At 39.2% G+C, this 11700-nt stretch overlaps 1 protein-coding gene across 1 annotated transcript in view; it reads left to right on the top strand.

Moving 5' to 3' along the window:
* Positions 1-11700, top strand: part of ARHGEF26 (Rho guanine nucleotide exchange factor (GEF) 26) — a 111943-nt gene that overhangs the window by 28437 nt on the left and 71806 nt on the right. Inside the window, exon 6 of the mRNA XM_004682333.2 lies at positions 2007-2167. Within this exon, the coding sequence (XP_004682390.1) occupies positions 2007-2167 (161 nt within the window). The remainder of the gene's footprint in view (positions 1-2006; positions 2168-11700) is intronic.

The following is an 11700-nucleotide window of genomic DNA, read 5'->3' as shown; positions in this document are numbered from 1 at the left end:
ACACACACACACACACACACACACACATATTAGTGTGCGTATTAAAATATAGATAAATGATATGACTTTGGCATTCTCTGGTTGCATAGCTTTTACATTCAGCATTTTGAGATTTATCCATGCAAATGCCATGGATTAATCTAGACCATTCAAGCCATTCTAAGTATTCATTTTATACCATTTTTTTTTTTCTAAATCTGTTCTCCTAATGATGGAGAGAAGGGAGTATATATTTTTTTCTTTATTGTTAACATTGTGGCATAAACAATATTTGTCCTTGTTTCTGGATATTTTCAAGAGCTTCTTTAATGTTCTAATCGAATTTGAGCTTTTCTGTTCTTTTGAACCTTGTCTCTTGAATTTATTTTATTTCCCTTATGTTTTGAAAATATTTGTCCAGATTTGTTACAGCAAAAAGTAATGATAAGAACGAATCTCACTTTATGGCTCCTTTCTGCTCCTTTTACTTTTAGCAGAGTTAACCTGATTTACTTTGAAGTAGTTGATGGCTCTGTTGAAAGATGCTTAAGAGTTATTGCATTAAACTTATATTAAGCTACTACCACCTATTTGTCTTTTCATATGACCTATTCTCTTTAGTTTCACCTGTCCCAGTCTTAACATTTTGGATTTTATTATTAAAGCTTTTCCTTTAGAAAATGTTTTAAAATATCCATCAACGACCTGAAATGTTTTCTTTTTCGTAAGTAGGGGGAATATTTGTTAGTTGCCATTATATACCTGGAAATAATAGTATTGATTTCTAGAATTACTTGATGTAGGTTAAATAAGACAGTGTTTCTACTCTTTTCTCTGCAGGTGATTATAACACATCAGTTTCTGGAGCGCCTCTGAGGCTAGATTAGCTCATTTAATTAAGATTTCCCTAAATGCTCGTGGATGCTAACAAGGGAGCTAGGTGCTGAGATTAGCGTCATAGTCTGATTTACAAGTATGGCCCACCCCAGCAGCTGGGTGTTTGCCTTCCTGTACGCTAGCAGCTAGCTCCCACCTGACCTCAGCCACAGCACAAGGACTTTTGAGAAAGTTCTCTGTGTTCTTTGGGCTGCAGGCTTACAGGAAGCAGGCCTGAGGCCAGGCTGATGATAGCAGGGTAATTTGGAGGGCTCCAGAGAGGCTGTGCAGGCATCCTAAGGTATTCACCACCCCTCCCTGGGGAGGAATTCTCCCTACCTTGCCATTCTTGGAAGCCTTGACTTTGATTTTGTTAGGGAGCTAGGTGAATTCCTCACGAGGGGCGTTGGTGTGCAACCACAGATGTGGGTTGGCATTTCATCTTTACTGAACCCTTGTCTTTAACGAACCTTGTGCTTGGCACCAACAGTTTCTGTAGTGGGTACTTCATGTCTTCTTGAGACACTGACAAGGGCAGAGAGGTGGCTCTTGAACAAACAGAATGACTTTCAATGGTGTGAGTTTATATGAAAGAATTCTTGTGATTGATAAGAATTTTTTGAAGGTAGGTTCAATATTGCTTTCCTGATACACCCAGCATGTTTGCTGTCACTGAGTGTAAGTTGGTCTAATTAAAATTAGGGAGAGAAAGATTCCAGAAGAGAGGGAGTCATGGAACGTATTTATGAAAAATATCTTCTAACTCCCAAGCAATGACCATAAATTTTTACTGTCTCAGAACAGTGGCACTTTGAAAGAAAGACTGGAGGAGATGTTAATCCAAAGGTTAGCTAACCTTGCACTGAGATTTTGTATCTGGTTTCCTAGCATAGACTCCATCCTTGGTAGAGATTGACTTCTGCATGTCATCTCAAGTCATGCCATGCATCTTTTTCATATTTATAGTATAGCTCTTGGTTCTAGTTTTGAGATTTTGAATATATGTGCCTTATATGTACATTTCTTAATGCTTATTTTTTTTATATTTTTCAATATAGTCTGCCATTATGTTCTTATACTGGAATTATGAGTGCTATATTTTGTTCTTCAGTTAGAAGATGTAATAACACATTTTTTTTCCTTCTTCCCAGGCTATCTTTGAAGTCATATCCTCTGAGCATTCATATTTACTCAGCTTGGAGATCTTGATACGTATGTTTAAAAATTCTAAAGAACTGAGTGATACGATGACCAAAACAGAGAGTCACCATCTTTTTTCCAATATTACTGACGTCTGTGAGGCAAGCAAAAAGTAAGTTTGTTTTAGTTTGCCTTTAGTCATACCAAGACATCAAAATTCTCTGAAAATTTTAAAAAGGAGGATACTCTTAGTAGGTTTTGGTTTCCCTTCCTTGAAATGAACCTGGAGCAAGTTGTTAACCCTTTGTAGCTCATTTCCCACCCATAAAATGGGATAAAGATGTTGCATGATTTGTTACCTTTTACATGAGTCATTGAAGTTATAAATTAAAATTTTTTACTTAAATTTCATTTGTTTGAAAAATTAATATCTTGTTTTTCATTTGTATGGCAGTTCACAAATTGACTATTTATGCATACGTCGATATTAGAAGTCCTTCTATGTAAGGTGACATTGTTTGAAGACAGAAAGTCAGGGAAGAGACCATTCTGTTCCGTGTGTGTGTGCAAGGGTCATGTACTTACTAAGTCCTTCTTTATAAAGAATTGGTCATTTCAGTCAGCACATAGAATCTGCAAGATGTGTAGGTTCTAGAGCATTTTAGCTGGTGTCCCTACTGCCCCCCACAGTAATGTTGGTCCTTAGGGGCCATTGGTGGCCAATGGGCCTGCAGGGTGTGGGCACAGGTACCCAGAACAGGCTCCTTGCCCTGGTGGGGCAAGTGAGGATCAGGCTGGATGTTAGGAACTTAGGATCCTTGTTGAGAATCAGAAGTATGGCTGTAGACATTGGTGTAGGTCTTTCTCTCCCATGCTAAGGAATTTTCCCGTTTCCTCAAGGTCTTGCAGAATGTGGAACAATAAATAGGAGCTAGGAAAGCACAGCAGTGTTTGCATTAGAAGGGAAAGTGACACTAGTGAAAGACCAGAGGCCACTGCAGTAACACAGATGATGGGAAACTGGTAGGCATCCAAGGGGAAGGGCTTCAGAGAGAGTAGAACAGAGAATTGAGAATATTTGCTGAGAAAGAGGGAGGCCCTTTGTTTGGATGTCAGTTTTCTCCTTGGTTGACTCTGGAAGGTGATATGTTAAGCAGGATATAAAGCAACAGGTGAGGGTTTCGTGAGGGAGATGAGAAATTTGGTTTTGGGGCAAGTTTGAAGTGATTGTAGGGATATGGGAACATGTCTTGTTGAAAGGAAAAAATGATTTGAATTTCAGAAAAAGCTTGACTAGATGTACACTTGAGTCATATAGATTGTTCTTGCCATGGGGCTTAATGAGATAGTAGAGCTTGTTTAGTAATAGGCAGAAGAGGTGTTTTTTTCATATGATATGATAGTGTGGTTCACCTCCAGGGGCACTTGATGTTTGGTTGTCCATTGACTTGGCAGCTCCCTCCGCTGACATTAGTAGGTGGGGACCAGAGCTGCTAGACAGGCACGGCTTCCCCCCTCCCCCACCCCTCCCTCCATGCCAGTGGTGCCTTCCTTGAGATGTGCAGCTAGAGTAAAAAGAAAAGGAAAACCAGGGCCCTCCCTCGTGGCACAGTAGGTTAGGATGCAGCACTGCAAGCTAGTTACAGCCACTTCAGTGTGAGTTCGATCCCTGGCCCCAGAGGTGACTGACCCACATGGCGTAGCAGACCTCTCCTGACCCGCCTGCTGCTCCCCTCAGCAGTGTACTTCGTCCATCTATCTGCCTGTTCGGCTCCTCACTCTGTCTCTGGTGAATCCTATCACCGCCCTGCACCTCTGGCCTGTACCCCAGTTCTCAGTGCATAAATAAATAAATATTTTTTTAAAAGAAGAAGAAAGGAACACCAAAGTTTGGCACAGAAATCTTAAGTAATTAGGACAGCCCTGTGACTCAGGCTCTCACCTGCCTTCCTATTACCCTGTCAGAACTGTGGGTCTGCAACTGTTGGTCTTCCTGTCCCTCTTACAAAGAATATGGGATTGTAGCTGAACTTCCCAGCCTGTAGTGTGTCTTCTTTGGGACAGGGCATTCTTTTCTTTCTCATGGTGTGATTAGAGCTACCTTGGAGTTGAAGCAGTACAGTGCGCCTGTGAGTCAGTGCTGTGCAGAAACGTTGACCTCCAGTTCTACACTTGCTTCCTAGAATAAATGATAAATAATAAATTAGAATAGTTGATTAATAATAGAAAAAACCCTAAAACTTGCAATATGATTGACTTACATTGATTTGTAAGAGAATGTGATCTCATCCTATTATTTAAACATTTTTTTTAAGATTTATTTATTTGTGCATACAGAACTGGGGTACAGGCCAGATGTTCAGGGAAGGTGAGAGGACTCACCAGAGACAGAGTGGGGAGCAGAACAGGCAGATCAAGGAAGTACACTGCTGAGGGCAGCAGCGGGCGGGTCAGGAGAGGTCTGCCAGGCCATGTGGGTCTTCTAGGGCGAGATCAAACCTGCACTGAAGAACCTGCACTGAAGCAGCTGTGGCTAGTTTGTAGGGCCGCACTTTAACTCCCTGCGCCACTGGAGAGGACCTCTATTGTTTTTAATTTTAAGGTATATCAGTAGTAAAGGACTAATACCTGGAAAGGAAATTGTTGAATATTAATTCCGCTGCTGTGTTTAAAAATCCTAACCCCTAAGTAAGGATTTTTGTGTGTTACAAAGCTTTCTGCCAAATGAAAACTAGGTGAGGCTTTGTTTTGGTGTTTTATAAAATGGAGTTTTACACCCTCAATTCTGTGTCTTCATTCTTCATATCTAGGTTATGCTTGCAATATTTCAGTTAAATTTCTTTCAACAGTAAAGTGTACTATTATTTGTAACCTGTAAAAACCTACTGCTAAAGAACTTTGCAGGATGCTTGTTTTTCTTCTTCCCATTTCAAAATTAAAACATGGGTGTTTCCTTGGGATGCAATTTAAAACTGAAATGATGCTTGTCTTCAGTATCTGCAGAGTAAAATAAAAATATCCATCAATGTGCCTTTGTGTCCTGAGTAGCTGAATTTGTTTCCAACATATAATGAGCGTCTAATGCCAAATTCTTCAGTTTCAGCTTTGTGTAGAAGAGTACATTACAGTAGCAGTAAATATAAAAATGTACTTACCAAGCACTTGTTTCTCTGGAAGATATTTCCTCCAATTTTATAATGAAAGGAAAATATCATTGGGTACTAAATGCTGTTTTAAATGCACATACTTAAAATATTATTTTATGTTACGACATCATACTACCCAAAGTGACATTTTACTCAAATAATACAAAACATACCATTTTGTAAAAATGCATTTTCCAGTTGATAATTTAAATCTAGACTTGAATGCTTGAACCTTCAAAAGTCTTATGGTATTATCAGCATTTTATCTTTTCTGACTTACTCTGAAAACTAAAATTTAAAAGAAAAACATATTACATTTAGGCCAGAGAATGTGAGGCTCTCTATGTTGTAGAAACTTTGCCCTGGAGCAATTAGTAGATGTTGCCATTGTTTTACACTGGCAAATGTTCTTATTCAATATATCATAAGTTTACCACAGAATCCCTGGTAAATAAAGCAATTGCCCTGTTTTCCTCAATGCAACAGATCAGCTATTTTCTTTCTTAAACCAAATTTCTTCAGCTGATAGTCGGAAGACAGTGACATTCATCTCTGTTTTGAGATCATTTCAAGTAGAGAAAGGAAGGCTGCAGTTTCTTAATGTGGCTTTTTAGTTGAGAGAACAGGAAGCAGTTTGTTGCCTGTGCAAAAAGCTTTGTGACCGGTCCCTAGGCGACAATACCACGTAAAGAGGATTTGACTCTGGCCCTTGTATCCATTCTCTTCCCAAATCCCACTAAGGGTGATTCGAAAGTCATGACACAAGCTCACAAGGTTCAACAAGGAGGCCCTTCCAGGTGGTGCACTAAGTTAATGCACTGCACTGAAGCCAGCCACAGCCACTTCAGTCTGAGTTAGATCCCTGGCCCCAGAGGTGAGCCACATGGCAAGCAGATTATCTCACCTGCTGCTCCTTTAGCAGTATATACTTCCTATATTGGCCTGTTCTGCTCCCCACTCTGTTTCTGTGAATCTTTTCACAGCTCCTACAACTCTGGCCTGTACCCCAATTCTGTATGCATGGCTAATAACTAAATCTTTAAAAACAGAAACAAGGAAAGAGACAACAGCAACATTTTTGGAAACTGAAATACAAATGTCAGCTCAGTACTAGGTAAGGCAGCCCCAGAAGCTCAAACTGGTCATGAGGAAAGCTATGAAAGACCAGGTTTAGACCCCTGAATCTGGAAGGCGCAGAAATTGATCTCTGAAAGTTTGGGAAGTAGTCAGAACTCAGATGCCTCTTTGGCTGGATGTGGCCTGATTCACCCTAGTAACAGGGCCAAATGAACCCCAAGGCCCAGACCTGCTGAGGAAACAAGGACAGTAAGAATTGACCCCGATGCTTTCTACTAGCCAGATGCATGAGTACCCTCCATCCTGCTTGTTTCATAAGAGATTGGCTTTGTTTGAGTTAAGTGGTATTTTATAATTTTCATTGATGGCATTTATGGTCATATATTTTATTGTCATATTAAGACGATCAGAAATCAACAAGCTGAAGATTATAGCACAAATATCTCAAGTTGCAAACATTTTAGGAATATATCCATTTCAGGGCCTCCCTGGTGGTGCAGGGGTTAAAGTCTCAGTGCTGTCAAGCTATTGCCAGCCACTGCAGCCTGAGTTTGGTCTCTGGCCAGGGAGCTGACCCACATGGCGCAGCAGACCTCTTCTGTTTCACCGGCTGCTCTGGAGTTTAGCAGTGTATTTCTGTGCTTCTGCCTACTCTACTCCCCACTCTTTCTCTGTTGAATCCTCTCATTCCCTGCACCTCTGGTCAACTATTCATATGTGCATAAATAAATAAAAATAAATCTTTTAAAAAAGAAAAATATATATTTCAGAAACAGAATAGGCAAGTATTTATTAACTCTAAATCCTAGTTTCTTCTGCTATCTAATGAGGATGCAAGTATATCTAACTTCATAAAGTTAGGGGAATTACATGAGATGATCTATGCAAGGGACAGCTTTCAAACAGCCGTGATCTTGTTTATATTTTTACTGTCATTTTGATCATGTAACTGGTATGCTGAAGTGTCTCTGGATTTTGTACTTATAGACTTGATTGCATGTCCTGTCTGTATTTTTTTTTTTTAAAGATGGTTGTGGGAAATTTTATACTATTTTAACAATCAGCTTTATTTTGACATTGAGTGAGTTCAGAATAAGTGGATTTGTTCTCATGGTAAAGGATATTAGCTGTCTCTTAGGTTAGGACTAAAACCTTAGTTATCTTCCTCTGGACCTGGTGTGTTTGCCTTGCTCTGTGATAGATTCCTCATACCACTGCTTTATAACAGGCCTTGGCATACTCCAGCTGCCAATGAGGCTTGTACTCCTGCTTTTTTTTGCAGATATTTGGGCCTAGTACTTGCTTCCCCCCCCCCCCTTTTCCTTTTTTGCATTGGTTTTGCAGGAGTCTGAAGATTTAGTTGTGACACTGAGATTTTTAACTTGATAATAATCCTGGTTGGGACACTGGAAACTATTACCAAGTATAGTCATTAGCTGTTATCAATCTTAAGCCTGGGTAGAACTTTGTGGAAAAGGACACAATGGCTGGGGGTGTCCTTGTAGTATTTCATCTGCATTGCATTTACAGCTGTGGGTTTTGAATCATTACATGGATTTTTGACTCTGCCAGTTGTGAGTAAAATAAGCAGGACCACACAGTTTTTCTGGCTGATGGAAAAGATTTTAATGTAAACTGTGATCTAGCCAAGTTAAATCTAGCACTCAATTTAAGCACGAGAAGGCTGGTTGATGTTCTAAGTTTCCAAAGCAAGCTCATCTAGGGATTCTGATTGCTTGTTTATGATGCGATGTTGCCGCTAGTTGCCTTGCATTAATTATTAGCATCTGGGCGTTGATTTTGTGCTTTCTAACGCTTTTTATTTCATCTGATGTAATCCTTTGTAGCATCCTATGAAGTTCCATCCATTCCCTTTTGCAGATAAGGAGACTGAAGGTATAAATTAATTATGTGAATTTGCTTGAGGTCGTTCACTTAGATGGAATTGAAACTAGTGAGTACTTTTCATTCTTTCAGATTCATCTGGATCACTTCTTTAAAAATACATACACGTGGGTTCTGTTTAAAGAGCAAATTTCAGTTAGGTCTTGCTAAGGATTTCCCATATGGAAAATGAATAGAATTTGCTCTTTTTTTGGTGTCATAATGCATGGAGATAGACATAGAGCAATTATTTTTCTCTTTAAAGTCTTTGGCCTCTTCAAGTGAAGAGACATTTTAAAGGAGAAGTGCATTTCTGACAGGGCTCTGTGGTGCCTTCTTGTCATTTCCTCCTGGACATTGCTCCCTAAATGAGAGATATTGTGCTTGTTTTGTTGGAGTATTGCAGAATTCTCCAGAAGTAAACTAATTACAAAATTGTCTATGATTCCTATCTTATCAAGGGCTTAAAACACAACAGTACAGTAAAGATATTAAGTAGCTTAAATTCCTTCGACTACTTTTACAATGATTTGAGGAAGAAAAAATGTGTGTTTGAAGATGTGAGCAGGCAGAATTCAGCTTATAATTTTCTGCTTTTTCAACAAAATAAACTTTGTAGAAAGTAAGCTTGTAAGTCTTTCTTAGGAATTAAATGAAACAATGCGTTATCACTGGTGATAATGAATACTGAGCTACCTCTTAGCAAGCTATTAATTTTTTTTAAATGACTGTGTAGAAACTGAGAATAGTTTTCTTTAACAATCCTGAAATCCCTTTTTGTATGTATTCTGAGAAGATAGGTAAATATCACTTAAAGCAATTATTCAGCATATTATTACCATACTGAGTCTGATATTTTTCTTCTTTAGGATAGGGATTAAATCACATAGACCTTGTGATTTTAAGTTTTACAAGTAGTATTTTTAGAAAAATATCTTGAGGAAAACATTTGTCATGAATGGTATTTGTTAAAGAACTTAACTGATACTTTATCTATACGGTGTTTTCTTTGGATTTTGAAAAGTTTTCGGGAAATGATTTGAACTTGGAAAAAAATCTGGTGGAAAGGTTCCATAGAAATGTCAAGATTGGCTAGGATTGACCTTGTCACTTGTGGGGGACTCAAACAAAGGTCTCTTTGTAGTAAGAAAACTGTCTCTGTATTGGGAGTTCATTGGAATTTTGTTTCTAGCTGGGAAGACTGATATCAGCAACCAGTCAGGGCACAATAGCTGTGTTTGTGTTTATCTGCTGAAGTCGTCTGTCATATAACTCCTACTCTGATTCTTTTGCAACTTGTGTATATTTGATACACAACACTTTGCTGTACATATAGGTATATGCACTTGTATATCACTTATATTAAATATGTCACTTTGTTTGAAGACTCTGCTAGGAATAAAGTATTTTCCACGGCATCTTTGATAGCCTGTTTTCACAGTCTAAAATTTAATTGGGTCCATTTTATTCACAAGAGGATGGAAATAATGAAACCATAAAATGATTCTCTTAGATGTCACTAAATCGCAATAAATTAAAGATCTCTAGAAGGACCATTTTCTAAAAACCTACATCCAGATTTTACTATATTACCTTATTGTTTGGAGGATCTGATAGAGTCCTTTGAGAATTCATGTTTTGCCATTTTAAAATAAATATAGACAATATGTTGCTTTCCTTTGTTTGTATTTGGTATGTCCCTCCCTCGAGATTTCCCTATGACTTTGTGTGTGTGTGTGTGTGACCTACACTGAGCTTACTTGCAAAATTACTTTGGTTATTGAAATGTAACTTATTAATTTAGAATATAAGTGTCATTTAACAATGTAAATACACTTAGAACTCAAGTTACTATTTTATTAATGTTTCTTCTGAGAGTTAAATGCTGGTTTTTTCCCCTACTTTTTGCTTATGGAATATTCTTTTCAACTTGGAGGTGGGGCAGGTATAATTTTTTAGACTCAAGTCTCTCTCTCTCTCTCTCTTTCCCTGACTGCTGTTGAGCCTTTGCTTCCGGACCCTTTGAAGACCCCCATATTTGGAAGTGGAGATGTTCAAACTCAAAAAGTTTGGTGCCTTTGCCTATTTTATTGCAGACGTTTTGGGTCTAAACTATTTCCTAGTTTTGAAAACTAGTTTTTATTGATCACATTTCTCTTTCCTGAAACTAGAGGGAGGAATCCAGCTAGCCTTAGATTGCTTTTCCCTCTGCCCAGCAGTTGCTAAGTGACTTTACATTACAAGGAGGTCATGTTTATCAGAATAGTGAAAGAATGTGAAACCAAGGTGCTGTGGGTCCTCACCCGCTGTGAATCTGTTATCACCTGCTAACACTGAGAATTACTCATTTCTGTGAGTGCTTTTTTCTAGATCCTGTATTCTCCCCACAGTGGAGGCATTTGGGAAAGTTGGTCTCACAGAGTGTGGGCTTCTCAAACATTACTTTTTGCTCAGAAACCTGACTGACATGAGGGTCTGGATGTGGTGAAAGCCTTTTGGGAATGATACGAAAATGTAATTGTACATGTTACCTCTGTAAATGTGTGTGTTTTAATGTGAGAAGGACTGTCTGCAGGATGTGAAGATATGAAAACCTGCTAATAGGAGAATAATATTTGAAACCGATTTTCTGAGAGTGAGCGTCCAAGTGATGAAAACCAGATGGCCAAGGGCTGCAAAGCAAAGCTGCCTGTCCTTTTCCCTGGTATGGCTGAACTCCGGATAGGAGGAAGTGTGGCAGGACATTTTGAGCATCTCAGCGGATGTGTTTCTTTTTCTTTTCTTTTCTTTTTTTTAAGATTTATTTATTTGTGCATACAGAACAGAGGCTCAGGGGTGGCGAGAGGCTTCACCATAGACAGAGTGGGGCGCAGAACAGACAGATCCACGAAGTACACTGCTGAGGGGAGCAGCGGGCGGGTCAGGAGAGGTCTGCCACGCCATGTGGTCACCTCTGGGACAGGCGGGAATCGAACTCATGCGAACATGGCTTTAGCTTCTCAGTGCTGTGCTTTAACCTGCTGCGCCACCAGGGAGGGCCCATCAGATGTGTTTCCTTTAACAAGCCTGCAAATGAGTTGTAGGCAACGGATGATATAGTAACAGTTTGTCTTGTGCTTTGTTGCTTTTAAAATGTTTTGCTTCAGGGCTGGCCCCTCTGGGATGCTGTGCTGGCCATTCACTTGATGGCCACTACTTTGTTTTAATCCAAGAAACAGAAACAGTGGGCAGAGGGTCCACTCACCACTGCCCCAAATAAACATATACGTGAGAAATTCAGATTCCACCTAGGTATGCAGTTAAGGTGTTTAGGATGGCACCTTGGTGCCAAAGAGTTCTATAAAAACAACTTAGAGTGTTCAATATAGTGCCAGCCCCCTTCCATTCAGACTATGAGCACCAGTAATTGTCTTACTCCCTGTTTTTTTTTTAAGTTTGTCAAATAGCCAGAGTCTTAAATGGAGAATAACACTGGGATTGTGTTTTTTTTTTTTTTTTTTTTTATTTTGTTTCTAGCTGGGAAGACTGATATCAGCAACCAGTCAGGGCACAATAGCTGTGTTTGTGTTTATCTGCTGAAGTCGTCTGTCATATAACT

The sequence above is a fragment of the Condylura cristata genome, unplaced genomic scaffold, assembly GCF_000260355.1.
Source record: "Condylura cristata isolate star-nosed mole 26May11 unplaced genomic scaffold, ConCri1.0 scaffold00014, whole genome shotgun sequence".
Classification (NCBI taxonomy): domain Eukaryota; kingdom Metazoa; phylum Chordata; class Mammalia; order Eulipotyphla; family Talpidae; genus Condylura; species Condylura cristata.
The sequence above is the reverse complement of the archived record's forward strand: the minus strand, read 5'-3'. Positions and strand labels throughout refer to the sequence as shown.